At 42.8% G+C, this 24749-nt stretch overlaps 2 protein-coding genes across 2 annotated transcripts; both read right to left on the minus strand.

Moving 5' to 3' along the window:
• Positions 1 to 3190: 3190 nt before the first annotated feature.
• LOC112070838 (angiopoietin-4-like) lies at positions 3191 to 7462 on the minus strand. The gene is made up of 7 exons (XM_024138296.2): positions 7373 to 7462; positions 6857 to 6936; positions 6735 to 6762; positions 6519 to 6610; positions 4610 to 4727; positions 4197 to 4385; positions 3191 to 3971 (listed from the first exon to the last, which is right to left on the minus strand). Exons 2-7 carry the CDS (start codon positions 6920 to 6922, stop codon positions 3646 to 3648), a joined length of 819 nt encoding a protein of 272 aa, XP_023994064.1. The 5' UTR covers positions 6923 to 6936; positions 7373 to 7462; the 3' UTR covers positions 3191 to 3645.
• A 14537-nt stretch (positions 7463 to 21999) lies between these two features.
• Positions 22000 to 24284, minus strand: LOC112070837 (angiopoietin-4-like). The gene is made up of 7 exons (XM_024138295.2): positions 24183 to 24284; positions 23699 to 23777; positions 23577 to 23604; positions 23360 to 23451; positions 23049 to 23166; positions 22635 to 22823; positions 22000 to 22397 (listed from the first exon to the last, which is right to left on the minus strand). Exons 2-7 carry the CDS (start codon positions 23762 to 23764, stop codon positions 22072 to 22074), a joined length of 819 nt encoding a protein of 272 aa, XP_023994063.1. The 5' UTR covers positions 23765 to 23777; positions 24183 to 24284; the 3' UTR covers positions 22000 to 22071.
• Between the last annotated feature and the right edge of the window lie 465 nt (positions 24285 to 24749).

Here is a 24749-nt window from a genome sequence, read left to right on the forward strand (position 1 = left end):
CGTAGGCTAACAATATCAGAGCCCAACGTTGCATTCGAAGTGCAGCAAGGGTTGGTATAGCTGATTTTGGTCCAAGGATGGCCAACAGAGGCTTGTGATCTGTCAGCAGTTGGAACTTCCTTCCGTACAGGTATTTGTGAAACTTCTTCACTCCGAATATTATGCTCAGGGCTTCCTTCTCAATTTGAGCATAATTTTTCTCACTTGGTGACAGAGTCCGTGATGCAAATGCAATAGGGTGTTCTTCACCTGATGATAGAACATGTGAGATGACGGCTCCTACTCCGTATGGAGATGCATCACACGCGAGTCTCAGCTTCATCTCTGTGTTGTAGTGGGCAAACCACTTGCTCTTTAGCAGACGCTGTTTGCAAGTCTTGAATGCTTCTTCGCATTCTGGGGACCAATTCCACTTTGTATCGGCCTGCAGCAGTTGGTGAAGCGGATGCAACAATGTGGACAAGTTTGCCACAAACTTTCCGTAATAGTTCAGGAGCCAGGTGCTCTCCAATGGTTGGTGCTGACACGAGGATGTCGTCCATGAAGCKCACAACGTTGTCTATACCGTCCAAGATCTGATCCATTGTGTGTTGGAATATCGCTGGAGCTYTCGAGATTCCATAGGCCAAGCGATTGAATCTGAATAGCCCCTTGTGTGTATTGATGGTCAGATACTGTTCTGACTCCGGATCCAGCTTCAGTTGCTGATAAGCGAATGCCAGGTCCAGCTTACTGAAAACCTTCCCACCAGCTAGAGTGGCAAACAGATCTTCAGCGTTTGGTAGTGGATATTCCTCTGGTAGTATGCAGCGATTTACTGTGACCTTGTAGTCACCGCACATTCTGACGGTCTTGTCTTTTTTTGGGACTACAACAATCGGAGCGGCCCAGTCGCTCCTCGCTACTTTCGTGATTATGTTATTCTTCTGTAGGCGGTCCAGTTCCTTCTCTACTGCTTCCTTAAGAGCATAGGGAACTGGACGTGGTTTGTGAAAGATAGGCTTGGTTCCTTCTTGCACTCTGACTTTTGCTGTGAAGTCTTGTATTTCGCCGTAGCCATCTTTGAAAAGTTCTTTGTGCTTCTCCAGCATGTTAGTGAGTGTAGCCTGACTCACTGGTTTGTCCTTTCTCAGACTGAAGATTTCTCCCCAGTTCAACTTGATCTTTTGTAGCCAGTTTCTGCCTAGCAAGGCTAATTTTTCTCCTTTAACAATGACAAGTGGTAGCGTCCACTCCTTCCCCTCATACCGGACTGGTACCTGGATCTGCCCTAACACAGGAATAGTGTCACCAGTGTATGAAGAAAGGCGGATGGACGCTGGCTGAAGAGGGCACTCTTTCAGTTTTTCTTTGTAGAGTCTCTCTGGAACCAGAGATACAGACGCTCCGGTGTCCAGCTGCATTTTTACCGGTTTTCCCGCTAACTCCATGTTGAGATAGATTCCATCTTTTTGTTGTTGAGCTGTGTACACTGTGGACAGTTCCAATACTGTTTCAGTAGTACCTTCCTCTTCTTGTGCTGCGTCTGACACTTTGTGTGCTCTTGCTGTGCGTTTTGAGGCTTTACACACTTTCTGTAAATGTCCAACCTTTCCACAATTGTGGCACTTTACATTTTGGAATCGACATTCACTGTGCTGATGATTATCTCCCCCACATCTGTAGCAACTTGGCTTAGACCTTTGAGATGTGGGCTGCTTTGTTCTTGTGTAACCTTGAGGACGGGACTGAGAAAAGTGTGACTTTTGTGAGCCTTTTTCACCACGTGCATCACTGACCTTGTGAACACCTTTCTGACGTTGTGCATATCCCGATAGCTCAATAGTATCCCTGTGGGCAAGCTCGAGTCCAAGTGCGATATCACAGGCTTTCCGAAAGGTCAGGTCCTTCTCTGACAGYAGCCTTCTGTGATATGCTTCACCTGTGAGACCACATACAAACTTGTCTCGAAGAGCATCATCAAGAAATTGTGCAAACTCACATGTACTTGCCAGCCTTTTCAAAGCAAGGATGTAGTCAGCCATGGTTTCCCCTTGACTCTGGTGACGTTGGTAAAATCTGAACGTTCTGCAATGAGAATTGGCTTAGGCTTGAAATGCCTTGAAAGAGTTTCAGTCAGTTCTGCATAGTTCAACTCKACTGCTTTTATTGGTTCAATGAGACCTTTCAGCAATCCATACTCAGTTGGACCCAAAACACTGAGAAATACGTCTGCTTTCTTTTAATCTTTGATTTCATTTGCAGCCAGCCAACGCTCAAAACGCTCCAAATAGGAATCAAAATCCTCTTTTGTAGCCTCAAACTCTGGTACTCGACCAATGGTTGCCATTTTCACAGTTAATTGTTCAGTTTCCTTATTCCTTGTATTCCTTAATTTTCCTCTAATTCTTCACTTCAGAAGTTTCTGCAATTACTTCGTTCACTGCACTCATTTGTAATAATGTACACACCGTGTTACGTTCCTTCCTTTCTTTTTCTTTTTTTTCTTGACAATATTTCTCCACCGAGATCGCCTAATTTCAATGGGTTCAATGACAGTTTTTTAAATGTATTTAACCACCAGAGGGCAGTGTCGCTATTCTGGACTCCAATAGTCTTGCTACTTGGCAGCTCCTGAACACTGTACCTGCTAGCAGTGCTTAGCCTTTTTTTACTGGCGAAAGAAAATAAAAAATAACTGACGAATTACGTAATTATTTTGAGTTTCATTACTCACGCAACATTCTTCCCTTCAAGCAATGTCCGTTAAAGAAGTTTAATCACCTCGTCGCCACTGTAATATTTGTGTTGTGGAGAAATGATCAGGCAGGAGACGGGAGTACAGTTAGTTTTCGTTTAGTCAAAACCTCTCGTGCTCTACAGTTCCCGGGCACACTCGTGCACATGTGCATTTCCTATTAGGTGTAGTAACGTAACACTGTCGTAATACATCACTGCTTAGTAACAGCATAGTAACTAATATAAACAGATGTAGATCCCAGACACTACAAAGCCTTCATTCTTTTTATTCTTTTTATGCTTTATTTAACCATGATCAGTCACATTGAGATCTCTTTTTCAAGTGAGCCCTGGGATTAATGTACCAATGTGTAACAAAGCTAAATATCCCTATTCAATCAAAGCTAGAAACCAGGCTTCTAGGGTAGGAGAACAACAACCTATTTACTGTATGATGAGAAACCATGAATGATTTAATATGCAATAAGTACAACTTTTTATTTCACTTTAAACACAGAGCTTTGAATGTGTGAATTCAAGCATGTTTACAGGGCAAACTAATGGTGTCTGAACTTGGGCTAAGTATGTTTGGGCTAAGTGTGTGCTAAACAAATGTTCTAAAGATAATTATATTTGAACACGCATGCAATATCAACATTCCAAACTATAAGTTATGTCAAACTATTTAAACTGTTCTCATTAGATATGCATAATTGTTGCAGTGTAACAAATAAAATGTCCACATGATATTTTGTCTTCACTGGAAACATGGTGGCTCTGACCATGTTGGACTTATAAACCTTAACTGGTCCAGTGTTTTTATTTTAGTAAGTTAAAGATCGTAGTTTCAGTATAGTTTTGTTTGTCAAACCTTGCCTTAATTGTTTTATTTCAGTTTACGAAATAGTTTCATGATTTGTTTTCGTATTAGTTTGCTGTAATAATCTTCTTCCACACAGACTTGATCATCATGCGGCTGGCTCGGGTTGAGTACGGGACAGGTTCTTTCCAGGTCGCCCAGTGGAGGCCAGAGATCCAGCCGATGTGTTCGCCGGCGGGGTGCCAGTCTCCGTTTAGGCTGGCAGAGCCACAGCGGCTGTACCACCACCCTCCTCCTCCCTCCGAGAAGCTGCACGTGTTCTCGGCGATGTCGCCAAAGATGCAGGGTGAGCAGCCGTCATTGTCCTTGTCATTTGTGCTGAAGCCAAAGCCATTTTGGTCAATGCCGGCGTATTTCCCACGGATGGCTTCACCTACAGAGAGACGGGGAGGGAGGAAGAGTGAGTACTTCAGTTCTACTTCACTCTTGAATATATTGACTTCCACAGCATACACCATTTAAGAATATCAACCCAGAATACATATCATATGACATATATGTGATGAGTAATGGTCCCATTGCTGCCACCAAATGTGAAATAACACTGAAGTAAATAATATGACCACTGTCACCTTGTGCTGTTGAAATTAACTGTTACCTGCGTTGCCCTTGTACGCTCCAACGTTCAGCTTATAGGCCTCCTTCTCCGTGCCCAGACGGAAGTCACTGTACTCAGCAAAGGCAGTGCCCCCTTCAAAGTCCCACAGATCGACCCGCATAGTCGAGTTCAGCCCCCGGCCCCCCTTGGTTAGAGCAAACACCTTACTCAGACCCAGCCAGTGGTCCTCTAGGAAACAACAGGGAAGAGAACTGAATTGAGAAGTGAAAAATGTACTTAACATAAATGCACTACAGTATGGGGAACCCTCTATGATAGGTTGATTTAGAAGGTAACATGAGCATTATAAACAAATGCATTTCAATGTTTGTAACATTTGGCTCAGTAAACTACACAGTCCTCAGTATCAGTTGCTGGTGGAATGTGAGGTGCTCAGAGGGACCCTTCCTTACTCTGTAGATTCCCAAAGCCTTGTTTGTACACTGCCCACTTCCTGTTGAAAAGAACCTCTGCCCCGGAGCGCCTCTGAAAGACTGTCCAGCCTCCGTCCACCAGCATCTCACAGTACACCTGTATACAACGGCAATGTACTTTTAAATCAACAATGTTTTTGACAAGTTGTTTTGTTGTGAACAAAAACAGTCCAAGAATGGAACCCTGTGGAACTCCGTTAACTCTAGCAAGCCTGGCAACACCTTCAACATTCTATAGCTAAGCTTTACCGCCCCTGTGTGGTTGTGTAACCAAATGACAACAGTAGATATTAGTAATGCACCGATAGGATATTTTTGGCAGATACCGATATCCGATATTTTCCTTGCCCAAAAAAACGATACCGATACCCAATACAACATTTTAGCGGTCTTTTAAGCATTCAATTACAGTTAAATAGTTAACACACACACACACACATGGATGTAGCGGTCTAAGGCACTGCTTCTCAGTGCAAGAGGCGTCACTATAGTCCATGGTTCGAATCCAGGCTGTATCACATCCGGCCATGATTGGGAGTCCCATAGGGCGGCTCACAATTGGCCCAGCGTCCGGATTTGGCAGGGGTAGGCCGTCATTGTAAATAGAAAAATGTTCTCCACTGACTTTTAAATAAAGGTTACACACACACTCACACACCACACACACACCACACCACACTGACCAAAAAGTTATTTTGTTGGCATTTACGTATGTCCCCATTACCAGTCAAATATAATCAAAACCTATTTCTTTCACTTCCTTGCTGTGCTCTTTCGTGGTTAATTTGTTCAGTCATTTCATTCTCAACCAGGATTTCATCATACATGTCAAGCAGTGAAGTTTCAGCTCTGTCTGTCCGTGGCCTCTCTTCCTCGGTGCGCACTGTCACTGTGTCCGTTTCCATCTTGTCCTGTTGTGTATATAACATTTCACATAAACCCTGTTTCTGGTCAGCATTGAAGTAGCGGTCCTTGTACCTAGCATCGAGCATGGTGGCGACACAGTAAAGAGGCTCAAAGAGAATGCCACCAAATCGCTTGTTCACAGCCTCGAGTACTTTTGTAAGTTTTAACCCCACAGTCTGTGTCGGCAGATTTGTTGAGCAGGCGTTTCAATGCCATGACAGGGTATCACATCTGCTACAGACGCAGTTGATTAGCTTATTTCTCGAGCCAGTTGTTCGAATGGAGCTAGGAGTGTTCATGTTTCTAAGTTTCAAATGTTCTCAAATGTCATTGAAATGGCAGCAGCGGTATGAGAACCAGCACATTCTTGAGCAAGCTATGCGGCTTTCCTCAGTACGAAATCCTCGTCGACCCACTGTGCTGTCAGACTCAGCATGCTCATGGGGCTGACATAGCTGGTCCAAATGTCAGTTGTGACGCCCATAGCAAGTAGCTCACAGATGTACATTTCAACAAAACTGTGTAACTCCGGTAGAGCAACATCTGAAAAATAGTGTGAACCGGGGCTCGACCAGTCGGCGAATGCCAACATCATCCACGACAGAGGACTGTTGATTGTCAAGGGCAATGAAACCATTATCTTGGCATTAATGGATTCGCCTTTGAATTGTCTCGCTGAAATGTTCTTACTCTTTCAAATGACTGCTTGACTAGTTGTTGGAAGTATGCGCTTAGTATTTTTCTGCTTTTGTTCTGTGTAGCGGTGTATTTTTCGTGGCATCATTACATCATCTACTTATGTTACATAGGTCTGCTCGTCAGCTTTGACATCGGTTTTGCACATCGCTATTAAACTAGACATCGGGCCGATGCCAATGTTGGCATTATTAGCTAATATCGGCCGAATCCGATATGCTCGCCGATATATTGTGCATCCCTAGTAGATAAAGTACCTGGCCTAAATATTTTGATGTTTCCATACCTTAAAGGGGGATGTGACTCCTGCAGGCTGAATGACATACACTCCACTGGTGGCTCGAGGGGAGAGAGTTTTGATCTGTGTGCAATCTGTCCCTGAAACAAGCAAACACACAAGCACATACACAATAACATATTGAAAAGGGCAGGGGTCAGGTTAAGAATGGTTGTCTCTTGTGTTTTTAAGTAAGTAAGTAAAACAAATAAGTGTTACACTTACCTTGAACAACTAAAGGTGTTTTCTGGCCCTGTACAAAACCAGTAGATAAGTAATGATTACTCCCAGGTTTAAAGGAATAACATGTTTCTCTGTTTATCAGTGCTAACTGACTGTGTATTTACCTGAGTCTGGTCAGTGAGGCAGATGAGACAGATCACCAGTCCACAAAAAATAATCCTATCCCACATGTTGTCACAATTTTCTGAGAGAGAGAGAGAGAGAGAGAGGGAGTGATGAGAGAGGGAGAAAGGGAGAGGGAGCGATGAGAATGTCATTTTATTTTCAGCTTTTTTCTATTTATGGGTATCATTGATATCACATGAATTTTTTTATTGTAATCCCACCAAAATTATCATATTTTTGAAATGGCTAAAAATACTGATATTAATGTCTAATTTATCTTAGCAAACTAGTGTCAAATATCACAACATTATCACAGAGAACCTAAAATGTCACCATTTCCACTCCACTCACAACACGGTGGTCACCATACATGTACCCTTGAAATTCAGTTTGACCCAATTAGGCAGAAGTTAAACAGTTAGGCATTTAACACAGGATACATATTATGTAAGTTATTATAATCACAAATTAGAAATATGCCTGCATGTGATTTAATAAATGTAGAGAAAACCTACCTTGTCCTGTGTATTCCAATACGGTCTATGGTCTACTCCCAGTCAGTTTAAAGGTTATTCAGAGAGGGTTTCCTGTAAGCGTATTTATTTAGGTTGAGGGTGCGGAGCAGTAGGTAACCGCCCGTTCCGTCCCTGTCCCACCCCGTGGATCCCCTGGAAAGATCCTTATCATGATCTGTGCATGTGTTTCTTTACCGCAACCATTTGTCACAGTCAATCGTGAATGATAATTCTTCAAGATTTACCAGTCAAATGTCTATGCAGCATCTGCATGCCAACCATTTGATCTCAACCAGATTCATGGGAATATGCATTTAGATCTATTTAGTTATGTACAGCGTGTAGATGTAGAGAAGATGGTGTTAAGAAACTGTAGAATACTAGTGTTTTGTTTCAATCAAAGCACATCTTTTTCCTAGTGGCACGTGTTGTTGAGTTGTTGCTGTATGAGACACAAATTTGACCATTCATACAATCATCCTAAAATGTAAAAATAAAATGTGTTTTTTGTCTCACAGTAATATTATACTATGCCTTATTTGGTTATGTTATGTAATATACTATCATTATGTGATCTTGCAGACACTGATTCAGCTTTGATTTAACCTTACTAAATGAGCACCATTCACCAGAGTAGCGTGTTCTTTAAGAGTAGAGCAGAGACTGTGCATAATTAAAGAATCCCGCACATGCGCAGAAACTTCAGGACCTTTAGCCCCTGAAGAGGGCTCTGTGAGCCCTGTCGCTGTCTAAACTCACAGCCCCGCCCCAAAGAAAATACACAACATCATTCCAAGACAGGATTTTACAGGAAATTACAAACAGCCAGGAATATATCCAGCACAGTCCGATGAGCAAGGAATAAAATAAAGTTTGTGTTTATCTGTCAAATGTCTGTATCCTATTCACCCCAAATACAATTGCAAACTGTTTCAAATGGCATTATTTATGTATCAGGGTTGGGTGGATTACTTGAAAAATGTAATCAGTTACAGATTACATGACAATAAAAGTAATTAGTAACATAATCCATTGGATTACACAAAATAAGTAACGTACTTTTGGTAGTCTGATTACTTTTGGACACTCCTCAGTTAATGCTCTAGACTGATCAGTTCCCTCTCTAACACTGTTCTGTGGATGCTCTTCCCTCAGATTTATCCTCAGTGTCCAACACAGATGTTCTTGTACGGGATGGATCCTCTGTGACTCTGCTCTGAAAAAACTCTGACATGAGTAATGCTTGCTGGAGAAGAAAAATGTCATTGGTTTCGATGTGCTGAACCCATAGTTGGCGTATCAGGAGCCAAGCATTTTTTTGTCCTGACACCCTGACAAACACTGTCTCAGAGGTGACCAGATGGGTATCCTACGAAGCAGGTTTGAGGTGTTAGTGAGGTAACTATGCAACTCGGAATAACCGGTCTTAAAAAAGTGGCTCACCTTTTAGCCAGGTAAATTTCTATGGCAACGAATCCTTCAGAACTAACTTGCCATTATCATGAGCTGTCTTCCCCTCAGCAGCCTCCGCTGAACTCCACTTACCCTGAATGAAATGACTGAGCTTCAAGTTGAGGACCAATATAAATCAGATTCCCTCCCTCTTGCAAAGATTGCATCATCATCCCTTTCATTTGAGGAAGACAACTTATTAAATATCTTATTAATCAAAACGTTTTTGTGTGTTAAAAAATATTAAGGTTCAAATATCTCACATTACACATTTAGTAATGACAGAATGCAATTTAAACTTCACGCACAGTAACACTTTTGTATGACTCAATACAATTATTTTATAGATGGGAGAAAGGTGCTTGTGGTTGTGCAGTGATAAGCTCACTAAAGTCGACCATTAACAATAAGTAATACAATAAAGACAGCACTTCTAAAATACTATTTCATAGCATAACTTGCAGAATTTGTGTAACGCATGTTCTCCTCCTCGTCTGAGGAGGAGCAAGGATCGGACCAAAATGCAGCGGGTGATGAATACATGTTGAATTTATTAAACAAGACGAACACGAAGCAAACTTGAATAACTACAAAACGACGTAGACAGACCTGAACATGAGAACTTACATAAAACGAAGAACGCACGAACAGGAACAGACTAGACAAAACGAAACAGTCCCGTGTGGTACATAAACTGACACGGAAGACAATCACCCACAAACAAACAGTGAGAACAGCTTACCTTAATATGGTTCTCAATCAGAGGAAACGTAAAACACCTGCCCCTGATTGAGAACCATATCAGGCAAATACAATTAACCCAACATAGAAACACATAACATAGAATGCCCACCCAGCTCACGTCCTGACCACTTAAACACATACTAAACAAAGGAAATAAGGTCAGGAACATGACAATTTGCAAGATAACTTTTTCTTTCATTTTGATTTCAGTACAAATTAAAATGTGCCACTGACTTGCCCATGGATTTATGTTTTAACATTAACTCAATGAAGAGTTTGGTGTGTGACCAGCCGTGTGCGACATGCAAGCGGAGTTACAAGCCTGCCAGAGGTCGTAGTACAGATTAAGCCTGAGCTGGAACATGAAGCTAACTGAAGCTAACCAGCTTCATAAAACCCAGAGTAGATGTACAGTATCTTGCTTTATAGAATACCATTCTGAGCACTGGAGAGGTAGACCTCACCTACTGCTGCATGACCAGAGCTTCTCCAGACCAGCTGACCTACCATCTGAAGATAGTTAATGGCAAATTGTTTTAAGTCAACGTTCTTCAATTCTGGTCCAGGGAAAGTCCCTTTCTAAGTACAGTGCATTTGGAAAGTATTCAGAACCCTTGACTTTTTCCACATTTTGTTACATTACAGCCTTATTCTAACATTTATTAAATTGTTTTTTCCCCCTCATCAATCAACACACATTACCCCATAATGTCAGACATTTTTGAAAATGTATTTAAAAAAAAAAACGGAAATATAACATTTACATAAATATTCAGACCCTTTACTCAGTACTTTGTTGAAGCAACCAGGGCAGCGATTACAGCCTCGAGTCTTCTTGGGTATGGCGCAACAAGCTTGGCACACCTGTCTTTGGGGAGTTTCTCCCATTTAAAAAAGATTTGTCAGGTTGAATGTGGAGCGTCGCTGCACAGCTATTTTCAGGTCTCTCCAGAGATGTTCGATCGGGTTCAAGTCCGGGCTCTGGCTGGGCAACTCAAGGACATTCAGAGACTTGTCCCGAAGCCTTGTAGTCTTGACTGTGTGCTTAGGGTCGTTGTCCTGTTTGAAGGTTAACCTTCGACCCCCAGTTTCACGTCCTGAGCAATCTGGAGCAGGTTTTCATCAAGGATCTCTGTACTTTCCTCCGTTCGTCTTTCCCTTGATCTTGACTAGTCTCTGTTGGTGTCACGACTTTCGCCGAAGTCGGTTCCTCTCCTTGTTCGGGCGGACATTGAGCAGGCGTTACGTGCAGAGCCTGCTCCCCTCTTGTGTCCCGCTGGGCGTCTGTACGTTCCGTCTGTTGTCCGTGACCGGCTGATCTATTGGGCTCACACGTCTCTGGTCTCCTCTGGTCATCCAGGTATCGGTCGGACAGTGTGCTGTTTGAGTGGGAAGTACTGGTGGCCCACCTTGGCCAAGGACGTGAGGGTTTATGTTTCCTCCTGCTCAGTGTGCACCCAGTGTAAGGCTCCTAGGCACCTGCCCAGAGGTAAGTTTACACCCCTTACCCATTCCACAACGGCTATGGTCTCACCTGTCGATAGATTTTCTTACAGATCTCCCGCCCTCACAGGGTAACACCACGATCCTGGTCGTTGTGGACCGTTTCTCCAAGTCCTGCCGTCTCCTTCCTCTGCCGGTCTCCCTACGGCCCTACGGACTGCAGAGACCTTGTTCACTCACATCTTCCGGCACTACGGGGTGCCTGAGGATATAGTGTCTGACCGAGGTCACCCCGAGAGTAACGGGCAGGTGGAGAGAGTTAACCAGGATGGGTAGGTTTCTGCGGTCTTATTGCCAGGACTGGCCGGGGGAGTGGGCGGCGTTCGTGCCCTGGGCAGAGATGGTCCAGAACTCGCTTCGCCACTCCTCCACTAACCTCTCCCCCTTCCAGTGTGTACTGGGGTATCAGGTTCTGGTTCCTTGGCATCAGAGTCAGACCGAGGGTCCTGCAGTGGACGACTGGTTCCGGTGCGCGGAGGAGAAATGGGACGCCGCCCATGTTCACCTTCAGCGCGCCGTGCTGCGCCAGAAAGCCAGCGCAGACCGTCACCGCAGTGAGTCTCTGGCCGTGTCTGGCTCTCGACCCGAAACCTGCCCCTCCGCCTGCCCTGCCGGAAGCTGGGTCCGCGGTTTGTGGGGCCGTTCAAAGTCCTGAGGAGACTGAACGAGGTGTGTTACAGGTTACAGCTCCCCACCGATTACCGTATTAACCCCTCATTCCATGTGTCTCTCCTCAGGCCAGTGGTGGCTGGTCCGCTCCAGGAGTCTGAGGTGCGGGAGGTTCCCCCACCCCCTTCGGACATCGAGGGGGCCCCGGCGTACGCCGTTCGCTCCATACTGGATTCGAAGCGTCGGGCGTGGAGTGGGAGGGTGGAGGACGTGTTGGACCCTTCAATGCTGCGGGAGTTCCACCGTCTTCGTCCGGAACGCCCTGTACCTCGCCCTCCGGGTCGGCCCCGAGGCCGGTGTCGGCGCGCTGCTGGAGCTGCGCGTCAAGGGGGGGTACTGTCACGACTTCCCCCGAAGTTGGTTCCTCTCCTTGTTCTGGCGGCGTTCGGCGGTCGACGTCACCGGTTTTCTAGCCATCGCCGATCCACCATTCATTTTCCTTTTGTTTTGTCTTGTTTTCCCACACACCTGGTTCACATTCCTTCATTATTTGACGTGTATAATACCCTCTGTTCCCCCCATGTCTGTGTATGGAATTTTTTGTTGTAAGTGTTTTGTGCATTTCTGACTGGTTGGCAACGGGTTGTTTCAACCCGTATTTTGCTGTTCTGTGTGCTGTTTGTTTTTGCATCATTAAAGTGCTCCGGCTGTTACCCATTTCTGCTCTCCTGCGCCTGACTTCTCTGTTGCCAGTTACGCACCGCTTACAGTTGGTTCCACTTTTCTGGGCTCCGTTATTTACTTAACAAATAAGGAATACTCAAAATGTGCACTAATAAATCATAACAATTTTAATCCCGATTTCTCAGTCTAGGAAGAGTCTTGGTTGTTCCAAACTTCTCTCATTTAATAATGATGGAAGCCACTGAATTCTTGGACCTTAAATCCTGCAGAAATGTTTTGGTTCTCTTCCACAGATCTATGCCTCAGCACAATCCTGTGTCGGGCTACTACGGCACAATTCCTTCAACCTCATGGCTTGGTTTTGGCTCTGACTTGCACTGTCAGCTGTGGACCTTTATATAGACAGGTGTGTACCTTTCCAAATCATGTCCCATCAATTGAATTTACCACAGGTGGACTCCAATCAAGTTGTAGAAACATAATCTCAAGGATAATCAATGGAAAGGATGCACCTGAGCTCAATTTCGAGTCTCATAGCAAAGGGTCTGATTTCTTATGTAATTAAGGTATTTCTGTCTTCAAAAAAACTGTTTCCACTTTGTCATTATGGGGTATTGTGTGTAGATTGATGAGGAAAACATTTAATTTCATACAATTTAGAATAAGGCTGTAACGTAACAAAATGTGGAAAAAGGGAAGGGGTCTGAATACTTTCCGAAAGCACTGTATGTGTTTCTGTGTTTGCCTCTGTTGTTGCTTGTGTCACTGACAGTTGTCACAAACAGTATGTTTACTACTCAACTCACTGCGGCTCTAGACGTTTGTTTAACGATTACAAATGTCGGATTTTGGAACGTCAAATTATAACATGAATTTACTAGCCTCGTCAAAATAATGACATTAGCCTATCAAAATGAAAATTACACAATAACCCAGGTGAAGTTTATCCAATGATTATACTTGGTTAAAGAGCAACTGACCACAGCGATTGGCTCGTGTGGTTTTCTGTTGCTCATTACAAAAACAAGATTTCAGTCTTGGAGGTGTGTTTCCAGACTGATTCTGCATTTGTTTAATCATGTTTATCCCCCATGAGACACTGTAGACGTGGAAGCCTATTTCACTTCCTAAAAATCCCCAGAATTAATCTAAAATAACTCAATAAATATGTCATTAATTTTTGCATTTTACATCTATTATATCTAAGGTGTTTAATGCAATATTCTCAAGTAAAAAAATGTGCAATGTGTTGTCTTATGTAAACAAAGTCGTAGCTGATGGGCAGGTCTGTCTCACTGTCTATGCTATTGGGTAAAGAGCAATCCCTGCAGCTGTACACCCCATGTTATTGGGCAAATTTACATTTTTTTTAACAAAAAAACCCTCAACGTTCATTTACCCAACTCTGTATTAGATGAGACTGACTTGACCAAAATTAGTAGTCAATTTTGAGACTAGAATAAATGTTTATCACTCATATCAGAGCCATAAACAGAGTCCGTTTTCAAAGGGATTTGTGGCTTTTTAAAGGCAGTCACTCTTTAAGGTCAGTGTTAGGGCTAATGTTAAGGGAGAAGTTACAAGACAGTTAGACCTGATCACGTTAGACCTGATTCTGAGTTTAGCCAGCTAACGTCGCCATGATATTGCCTAAATGTGTAATCAGGGATTTAAATTCGCTGTGAAAGGGATGGTAGTTTATGCTTTACTTCCGTATCCTTTCCCATGCTGTTTTGAATTGGCTTCAAAATAATGTAATAAAATTTATTAAATAACGCTGTAATTTAAGGTATTGTAGCAAACAGCAGGGCAGGGATGTGAACCAGGGATTGACACTAAGCGTTGCCCCATTGTCTGCGGGAAGTGTACTGAGCAGTCATACTAGTTGAGTCTACTCTGAGGTTGCCCTATTTGGCAGGTGATTATTTAAAAAAAACTTAACTGCAAATAATTCCATTTTTCCTCCCCATTTTTTAGTAGAGTAAATTAAACCTGCTCTGCAAACATTTTTTACTGACAACAACCACAATACAAAGAATTCCACAACTGATCTTTCTGGTTCCTCCCCTATGTGTAGGTGAAAGGCTTGCAATACTGTATATAACATTTCTGCATGTAAATAGCTCACTTACATTTTCGGTCACGTGATCATAATCTTTGGGCAACCCAAAAATATTTCTGACTTGCCCGATGGGCAACATCAATCCCTGCAAACACCCTACGCATCATGCCAATAGGGTTAACCCACATGTTGGGATGTGTAGCGTGGCTCATATAGCGATGATTGCTACAATATGCACTGACTGCACATACAATTAGGAACACCTGCTCTTTCCATGACATAGACTGACCATGTGAATCCAGGTGAAAGCTACAGTATGATCCCTTATTGACGTCACCTGTTAAATCCACTTCAATCAGTGTAGATGAAGGGAAGGAGACAGGTTAAAGAAGGATTTTTAAGCCTTGAGACAATTGCGACATGGATTGTGTAGGTGTGCCATTCAGAGGGTAAATGTTTAAGACAAAATATTTAAGTGCCTTTGAACGGAATATGGTAGTAGGTGCGAGGCGCACCGGTTTGTGTCATAAACGGCAATTTAACAGTTTCCCGTGTGTATCAACAATGGTCCACCACCCAAAGGACATCCAGCCAACTTGACAACTGTGGGAAGCATTGTAGTCAAGATTGGCAAACATCCCTGTGGAACGCTTTCAACACTCTGTGTCCATGCCCCGGTGAATGAAGGCTGTTCTGATGGCAAAAGGGGGTGCAACTCAATATTAGGAAGGTGTTTCTAATGTTTTGTACACAGTGTATATACAATTACAGTATATTCTGCTAAACGGCATATATATGTTTTTTTCAATCACTTTGGCACATTTTTCAAATGTAAGTGCTACATTTGCAAAAGCTGTTAGTACAAAAGTCAATACTGATATCACTTTTAATGCCCCCTGTTTTATGTATATCTTTGATTGAGCTCTCTGGTGTTGAACACATCTTCCACCACAGAGTCATTAATGCTAAATCTTTTTTTTAAATGTGACATACCATACTTCAGTCACAAGATGCAGACCTCCTTATTGTCCCCAGAATTTCTAAGCAAACAGCTGGAGGCAGAGCTTTCTGCTATAGAGCTCCTCTTTTATGGAATGGTCTACCAATCCATGTGCGAGATGCAGACTCTGTCTCAACCTTTAAGGCTTTACTGAAGACTCTAAAGACTTACTGAAGACTCATCTCTTCATTAAGTCCTATGATTGAGCATAGTCTGCCCGAGAGGTGCAAAGGTGAATGGCAATAAGGCATTGGAGTGATGAACCACCCTTGCTGTCTCTGCCTGGCTGACTCTCCACTGGAATTCTTTGCCTCTACTGGGGATAACTCACTGGCTTGCTCGCACTCTCTCATGCCATCCCTTGGAGGGCGCATCACGTCATTCCAGATTTTTTCCCCAGCTATACTCGACGTGAGTGGATTGAGTCACTGACGTAATCTTCCTGTCTGTCTTTGCGCCTCCTCTGCTCATACTGTGGGGGAGATCTTAGTGAGCTATTCTTGGCCATGTCTCAGGGTAGTAAGTTTGTGGTCTGTCGATATCCCTTGTGGGGGCTGTGTTTTGGCCAAGTGATTATATCCTATCTGATTGGCCCTGTGCAGGGTTAACTTTGGACTGGGCCACAGTGTCCCCGACTCCCTCTGTCTCAGTCTCCAGTATCTATGCTACCCTATGTGGTGGTGGGCTAGGGTCAGTCTGTCCTGTCTGCTGTACTGTGTGATCTTAGGCATAACTCCTGTCTGTCCCTGTCCCCAGTCCACCTGGTAGAGCTGCTGATCCAGTTCTAGTCTTTCTACCTGCGGCAATGGAACCCTGACCTGTTTTACCAGAGGTGCTACCTTGTCCCGGACCTGCTGTTTCAACCCTGTCTCGCTCTCTCTCTTGCTCTCGGACCTACTATCTGAACCTCTGAATGCTTGGCTATGAAAAGCCAACTGACATTTACTCCTGAGGTGTTGATCTGTTGCAGCCTCTATAACCACTCCACTTTGAGTCGTGCCTAAGAACAGCCCTTCGCTTTGGTATATTGACCAATATTATAACGACACAGGGCAAGACCCAGATGCAGACACCGGAGGCAGATGGTTCAAGTCTCTGATATTTATTGAAAAACAAGGGGCAGGCAAGAGGCAGGTCGAGGACAGGCAGAAGTTCATAAACCAGATCAGATTCCAGCAGGTACAGGGCGGCAGGCAGGCTCGAGATCTGGGCAGGCTGAATTGTCAGGCAAGCGGGTATAGTGTCAGGGCAGGCAAAGGGTCAGAACTGGGAGGACTAGGAAAAACAGGAGCAGGGAAAACCACGCTGGTTGACTTGACATGACAAGCCAAACTGACAACAGACAGACAGAAGACACCGGTATAAATACACATGGAATACGGGAACAAACGGGAGACACCTGGTGGGGTGTGGAGACAAGCACAAGACAGGTGAAACAGATCAGGGTGTGACAAATATACCACACTGCCTCGGACCGTATTGCCTAAATATATAATTCCAGTGATACAATTAGTAGTGTTGTTTTTAGAACTGTTAATGCTAACCACAGATCACGATATATATATATACACAAATTCATTGTTTAATATAATCTTTTACCATATCTGATCAAATAAAATCAAATTGTATTTGTCACATGCGCTGAATACAACAGGTGTAGACCTTACAGTGAAATGCTTACTTACAAGCCCTTAACCAACAATGCAGTTTTAAGAAAACACCTAAAAGAAGTAAGAAATAAAAGTAAGAAAAAATGAATTAGTTTCTTAGGCAAGTTGCAAGAATCCCATTGTCTATTCTAGGGATTCTATATGTTATTTCTATATGTACATTTTCATCTTAATCTTCTCACAGCGTCGACAGAAGTGATATCTGATGGACTCAACTGATGGCAGGGCAGAGAATTTGATACACTTAGAAGACAGTTTCAGGGCAAATTCTGGCCCAGGTGAGAGAAGAGCTGTCAGGAGTCAGCCTGTGTCCCAATCCTCACAAATAGATGTACTGTCCTCAGGTACATGAAAGGTAATAGAAGTCTGATGGACACAAATCCAGCCATTTTACCTTTAGTAGCAGTAGTGATGTAACAGAGGCTAAAAAGAAAGGAGGATCTTCACAACCATAAGGACACAGCCAAGGCAGACATTAAAGACACAAATCAACCTTCTTATTAAGCCATAATTAAAATCCAATACCTTTGTAATATCAACAGGAATATTAGTTTTAGGGAGGAACTTTGGATCTTTGTATAGATTTGCTATGGCTCTTTGACAGCGTTGTACTGTAGCCTAATCAATGAAGTGAAAGAATAACTCTCAGACATATGACTACACTTGAGTAAATTAGTGAATGGCCATCAGATCGTTGAGGATCAGTGTGGCGGATGTGTTGTTACCTACCCTTACCACATGGGGGCGGCCTGTCAGGAAGTCCAGGATCCAGTTGCAGAGGGAGGTGTTAAGTCCCAGGGTCCTTAGCTTAGTGATGAGCTTTGAGGGCACTGTGGTGTTGAACGCTGACCTGTCAATGAATAGCAATCTCACATAGGTGGTCCTTTTGTCCAGGTGGGAAAGGGCCGTGTGGAGTGCAATAGAGATTACATCATCTGTGGATCTGTTGGGGCGGTATGCAAATTGGAGTGGGTCTAGGGTTTCTGGGATAATGGTGTTGATGTGAGCCATGACCAGCCTTTCAAAGCACTTCATGGCTACAGAGGTGAGTGCTACGGGTCAGTAGTCATTTAGGCAGGTTACCTTAGTGTTCTTGGGCACAGGGACTATGGTGGTCTGCTTGGAAAATGTTGGTATTACAGACTCAGTCAGGGACAGGTTGAAAATGTCGCTGAAGACACTTGCCAGTTGATCAGCGCATGCTCGGAGTAGACGTTCTGGTAATCCGTCTGGCCCTGCGGCCTTGTGAATGTGGACCTGTTTATACGTCTTACCATAATCTTTATCATAATAACAATAGCACTACATGTTACAATACCTCTTCGTGTGTGTGTGAATATCTCTTCAGGACACTGTGTAAAGAAATCACAGGAATGCTTAGTTAGACTCCTACAGGTGACAAACTGGGCTGCAACATTGGAAACAACACTCAACTGATTGACAATGGCTAATTTCTTGAAATTGTTCTGCTTTATCTGAAATGTTACATGATGTTCAAATAGTTGTGGTTGGTGCAACAGGTTACATTGCCTTGTTAACCATAATTTATCAAATGTATATCCTTAATTATTTTGTCTACCCTTTATTTAACCAGAATCAGTTTCATATCTTTTTTCAAGTGAGCCCAGTGCTTATTGTACCAACACGTGACAAAGCTAAAGATCAGTATTCAATCAAAGATAGAAAACAGGATTCTAGGGTAGGATAAAAACAAACCCATTAACTGTGGAATGAGAAACCATGCGTGATTTAATATTCAATAAGTACAACTATTATTTCATCATAAACACAGACCATTGAAAGCATGATTCCTAGCATGTTAACAGTTATGGGCTAAGTGTGTGCTAACAAATTCATGCAATATCAACATTCTAGATGATAAATTATGTCAAACTCTGTGATGAAACTGTTCACAAGTTAGATATGTAGAATTGTTGCAGTGTAAAAAATAAAATGTCAACAAGAGTATTTTTGTATTAACTGAAAACATTGCTCTGACCATTGTGGATTTATAGGGTGGGTTCGTAAATTCACTCAGGAGTGCCAGAGTGCGCTCTGGGTGTTCTTACATCCAGAGCATTGTCAGATTGTCCGTTGGTAAAGGCAGTCATGCACCCAAGCTAACTGACTAAAGTTGGATAGCTTGCTACCAGCTAGCACAGTGGATCTGGGACGATTCTGGCTGAGAGTCGGGGTACTCGGCTGAGAGTCAGACTCGGCCGACGTCATGTGGCCCGAGTCAGTATTACGTATGGCTAGTATGCGGGGATTGAGTTCGGGCAGATTCCGGAGAGAGTTATCTGGCCCAAATGTATATATTACTCTCTGGCAGATGATTACACGGGCTGCTTTATATAATTAACATTTCATTATTCATTTTTCCATATTTTTTCATAGTTTCTGTGATCAAAAAATACAATTAACATTGAAATTACATTCTTTAAGAGTCCTGTGTATTATTTTATTATTTTGATACTTTGTGCAAGGCAATTGATAAGCATTCAAAACTTTGTGGATGGAGCCTCCCGAGTGGCGCAGCGGTCTAAGAAACCGCATCACAGTGCAAACTGCGTTGCTACACATGCTGGTTCGAGACCTGTGCCAGCCGCGACTGGGAGACCCATGAGGCGACGCACAATTGGCCCATCGTCATTCGAGTTAGGGGAGGGTTTGGCCGGGCCGGGATGTCCTTGTCCCATAGCGCTGTAGTGACTCCTGTGGCGGGCCCGGTGCATCACACGCTGACACGGTCACCAGGTGTGTGGTGTTTCCTCCGACACAAAATGTTTTTTTGCGGATGGTTATAATTTGTATGTATAAAATGTATAATTGTAATATTTAAAATGACTAAATCGGTCAATTTTGTATACATTTACGTACATTTGCATTAGGCCACTTTTGGGGGGATTCTGGTAAGAACCCGGCAAAGTCGGCTGAAGTCCGGTAGACGGAAACGGCCCAGTGTACATGGGCCGATTCTGGGCAGTCATTCATTCTTGGCCGATTCCTTATTGCTAGCTGGGTAGTTACTTTCAGACACAAATGAGAGAACACCTCACTCTGACCATTTTACTCGCCCTAGCAGAGCTGCTTAGGCTGTTTTCATGTTATCTATAGTGCTGGTAACTTTGCTGCTGGCAACAATGTAATAAAAGAATGTTGCAGACGTTTACTGACAGGTCATATTCAGCGGGTGTTGAGAGTGCTCTGAAATCGGAGTAGATAGCCTGAGTGAATTTACAAACGCACCCATAGACTTTGACTAGCTTATGGGTGTGATTGTAAATTTACTCTGGCTATCTACTCCGATTTCAGAGCGCTCTTGTCTGAGTGTGCCAGAGCGCAGAATAACTGAGGAATTTATGAATGCTTAAGTATGTCAGTAAACGTCAGCAAAAAAACAACATTATTATTAAATTGTGGCCAGCAGCACAGTTACAGTCACCAACGCTCTAGAAAACATGAAAACCGCCTAAGCAGCTCTGCTAGGGCAAGTAAAATGGTCACAGTGAGGTGTTCTCTCATTTGTGTCTGGACGTAGCTTGTAAGATAGCCAACTTCAGCCAATTAGCTTGGATGCTTGAGGTCAGAACACTTGGATCAACCCTACTCCTCGGCCAGAGCATCCAGTGTGTTCTCTGAACTCTCCAAGAGTGAAACGTGAAACACACAATCTGACAACACTCTAAATTTATGAACGCCCAGAACACACCCCAAAGCTTTGAAGTCAACCCAGGTTGGGCTGGCCTTGGTTTGGCTAGCTCAAATTGCGCTTCCACTGCCAGAAATGAGAAATTATGTCATGTTGCTAGTTAGCCAATATGTAACTGCAGCTGGCTTCACTATTGTTTCTAGCTAGCAAGATTTTGAAGAATTTAATTCACCCTCACTATGCTGTAACTAACGTTACCCCATACTCCTGCCAGTGCCAGCCAGACTCAGAGCCATGTACTTTATTTAGCTTGCTGACATTAGCTAGATAGCTAAACAGTTAGTGTTGTCGTGAGCATAACAGGCTAGCTAGCTTAATTCCTACCTTGCTTGCCATGGCATTAGCTAGCTAGCTAACCAAGCAAACCAGAAATATTTGATATGATGTAGCTAGCTAGCTTTCAATACGCCTGGCCAGCTAAAATTCCTGATGGCTCTCATTAGCTAGCTAGTCCCAGTGGAAACAGGGTAAAAAATGTCACTTACAGTTTGGTTCTGATTTATGCAGTATGACTAAATATATAACAAAGAGATGGGGTTAAAATAAACATGCAAAAAATTTACAAATACTGTATAATGTTTTTAATGGCTTCCTCTATTCATGCCCACTTACCGCGCCACACTGCCAGGTGCTTCTCAGACCGGTGGTCATAAAGGAAATGAGACATTGGCCTAGGAAACCATTTCAGATGTGTTGAGACATGGCCTTTCACACCATAACCTTGGTGTGAAAGGCCATGTCTCAGCACATCTGAAATGGTTTTAGTTTTGTGCTTTTATATTCATTTTTATTTCTATTACTTTTTTAATGTTTTTTTGAAATTCAGTTTAGTTTCAGTTAGTTTTCAGACCTGATTTACTAGTTTTTATTTAGTATGAGTTTTATAAAAACATTGCTTTTGCGTTTTTATGAAGTGTATTTTCAGTTGAAGTTTTAATGTGTGGGGCATCAATTATTGGATTTTCCCCTGTTAGCTAGTGATAGTGTTGCACAAGCTAGGCCTATCTGAAACGTCGCAATCTCCGGGCAGAATTTACCCACCAGATTCAGAAACTTTAAAACCCCATTAGAAAAAGGCTTGAAAATCCCATTAGATTTTTGCCCAAAAGTATAAATATAACTGAACATAATTCATGATGTTTTTAAAAAATTTATTTGGTTTTGGAGGCAAAGATAATAGTTTCAGCATAGTTTTAGTTTTTTAAATGGGCTTTTATTTCAGTTTACAAAATCGTTTTTTCATGATTAGTTTAAGTTTCAGTTTTAGTTTGCTATAATAACCTTCTCCCACACAGACTTGATCATCATGCGGCTGGCTCGGGTTGAGTACGGGACAGGTCCTTTCCAGGTCGCCCAGTGGAGGCCAGAATTCCAGCCGATGTGTTCGCCGGCGGGGTGCCAGTCTCCGTTCAGGCTGGCAGAGCCACAGCGACTGTACCACCACCCTCCTCCATCCAAGAAGCTGCACTTGTCCACGGCGATGTCGCCAAATAAGATGCAGGGTGAGCAGCCGTCATTGTCCTTGTCGGTTGTGCTGAAGCCAAAGCCGTTCTGGTCAATGCTGGCGTATTTCCCACGGATGGCATCACCTACGGAGAGACGGGGAGGGAGGAAGAGAGAGTACATCAGTTCTACTTCAAATTCCCTCTTAATTGTATTGACTTCAAAAACATACACCATATTAGAATATCAACACAGCATACATATAATATGACATATATGTGATGTGTAATGGTCCCATTGCTGCCACCAAATGTGAAATAATTGTAAAACTGAAGTAAATAATATGACCCCTGTCACCTTGTGCTGTTGAAATTAACTGTTACCTGCGTTGCCCTTGTAGGCTCCAACGTTCAGCTTGTAGCTCTCCTTCTCCGTGCCCAGACGGAAGTTGCTGTACTCAGCGAAGGCAGTGCCCCCTTCAAAGTCCCACAGGTTGACCCGCATAGTCGAGTTCAGCCCCCGGCCCCCCTTGGTTAGAGCAAACACCTTACTCAGACCAAGCCAGTGGTCCTCTAGGAAACAACAGGGAAGAGAACTGAATTGAGAAGTGAAAAACATACTTAAAGTAAATGCATTGCATTATGGGGAACCCTCTATTATAATTTGACTTAGAAGTAGACATGAGCGTTATAGACAAAAATGTATTTCAATTTGTCTACCATTGGCTCAGCAAACTACACAGTTCTCAGTATCCGTTGCTGGTGGAATATGTGGTGTTTAGAGGGACCCTTCCTTACTATGTAAATGCCCAAAGCCTTGTTCGTATTCAGCCCACGTCTTGTTGAAAAGAACCTCTGCCCCAGTGCGCATTTGAAAGACTGTCCAGCCTCCGTCTGCCAGCATCTCACAATACACCTGTATACAATGTAAATATACTTTTGAATCAACAAATTGTTTTGTTGGAACCCTGTGGAATTCCAGTAACTCTGGCAAGCCTGGCAACACCTTCAACATTCTATAGCTAAGCTTTACTTCCCCTGTGTGGCTGTGTAACCAAATGACAACTGTAGATATAGTACCTGGCCTAAATATTTTGATGTTTCCATACCTTAAAGGGGAATCTGACTCCTGCAGGTTGAATGACATACACTCCACTGGTGGCTCGAGGGGAGAGAGTTTTGATCTGTGTGCAATCTGTCCCTGAAATGAGCAAAAACACATGCACATACACAATAACAAATTGAAAAGGGCAGGGGTCAGGTTAAGAATGGTTGTCTCTTGTATTTACAATGTAAGTAAAAAAACAAACAAAAAAAAACATTTACCTTGAACAACTAAAGGTGTTTTCTGGCCCTGTACAAAATCAGCAGATAAGTAATGATTACTCCCTTGTTTAAAGAAATAACATGTTTCTCTGTTTATCAGTGCTAACTGACTGTATATTTACCTGAGTCTGTTCAGTGAGGCAGATGAGACAGACCACCAGTCCACAAAAAATTATCCTATTCCACATTTTGTCCAATTTTCTGAGAGAGAGAGATAAAGCGATTAACATTTGTCAGCTTTTTTCTTTTTATGGGTGGCATTGACATCACATACAGCAATTTTTTAAAATTTTAATCCCACCAAAATTATTTTATTTTTAAACTGAAAAGGAAATGTCTAACCCATCAAACTAGTGGCAAATATCACAACATTATCACAGAGAACATGAAACGTCACCAATCCCTCTCCGTTCACAACACAGTGGTCACCATTCATGTAACGTTGAAATTCAGTTTGACCAAATAAGGGAAAATGTAACAGTTATAGTATATGCTTTTTGTTATGCTGCCATCACTAGACATTTCACACAGGATAAATATTATGTAAGTTATTATAATCACAATTTTGAAACATGCGTGCGTGTGATTCGTGAAGAGGGAACCTACCTTGTCCCGTGTATTCCTTTACGGTCTATGGTCTACTCCCAGTCAGTTTAAGGTTATACAGAGAGGGTTTCCTGTAAGCCTATTTATTTAGGCCAGGGGGTGGATCTGTAGGTAACCATCCGTACAGCCCTCGTTCCGCCCCTCTTGATCTCCTGGAAAGATCTGTATCATGTATTGCGCATATGTTTCTTTACCGTGACTTTACACACACATTCTTGTGGTCACCCTCCCTTCACATTTCTCACTGTCATTCGTGAGTTATAATTCTTCAAGTTTAACCAGTGAAATGTCCATGCAGCATCTGCATGCCAACCATTTGATCTCAATCAGTTTCATGGGAATACGCATTTAGATCTATTTAGTTATGTACAGCGTGTAGATGTAGAGAAGGTGGTGTTAAGAAACTGTAGAATACTAGTGTTTTGTTTCAATCAAAGCACATATTTTTCCTAGTGGCACGTGTTGTTGAGTTGTTGCTGTATGAGACAAATTTGACCATTCATACAATCATCCTAAAATGTAAAAAACAATGTGTTTTTTGTCTCACAGTAATGTTATACTATGCCT

The sequence above is a fragment of the Salvelinus sp. IW2-2015 genome, unplaced genomic scaffold, assembly GCF_002910315.2.
Source record: "Salvelinus sp. IW2-2015 unplaced genomic scaffold, ASM291031v2 Un_scaffold1438, whole genome shotgun sequence".
In the NCBI taxonomy this organism is placed as follows: domain Eukaryota; kingdom Metazoa; phylum Chordata; class Actinopteri; order Salmoniformes; family Salmonidae; genus Salvelinus; species Salvelinus sp. IW2-2015.

Coding starts and splice junctions, on each gene's coding strand:
- LOC112070837 (XM_024138295.2), bottom strand. CDS start 23,764: ATGTGGAATAGGATAATTTTTTGTGGACTGGTGGTCTGTCTCATCTGC. Junction 22,824..23,048: donor AGGCTTTGGGCATTTACATA/GTAAGGAAGGGT, acceptor GTTGTTTCCTAG/AGGACCACTGGCTTGGTCTG. Junction 22,398..22,634: donor AGCCTACAAGGGCAACGCAG/GTAACAGTTAAT, acceptor GTCTCTCCGTAG/GTGATGCCATCCGTGGGAAA.
- LOC112070838 (XM_024138296.2), bottom strand. CDS start 6,922: ATGTGGGATAGGATTATTTTTTGTGGACTGGTGATCTGTCTCATCTGC. Junction 4,386..4,609: donor AGGCTTTGGGAATCTACAGA/GTAAGGAAGGGT, acceptor GTTGTTTCCTAG/AGGACCACTGGCTGGGTCTG. Junction 3,972..4,196: donor AGCGTACAAGGGCAACGCAG/GTAACAGTTAAT, acceptor GTCTCTCTGTAG/GTGAAGCCATCCGTGGGAAA.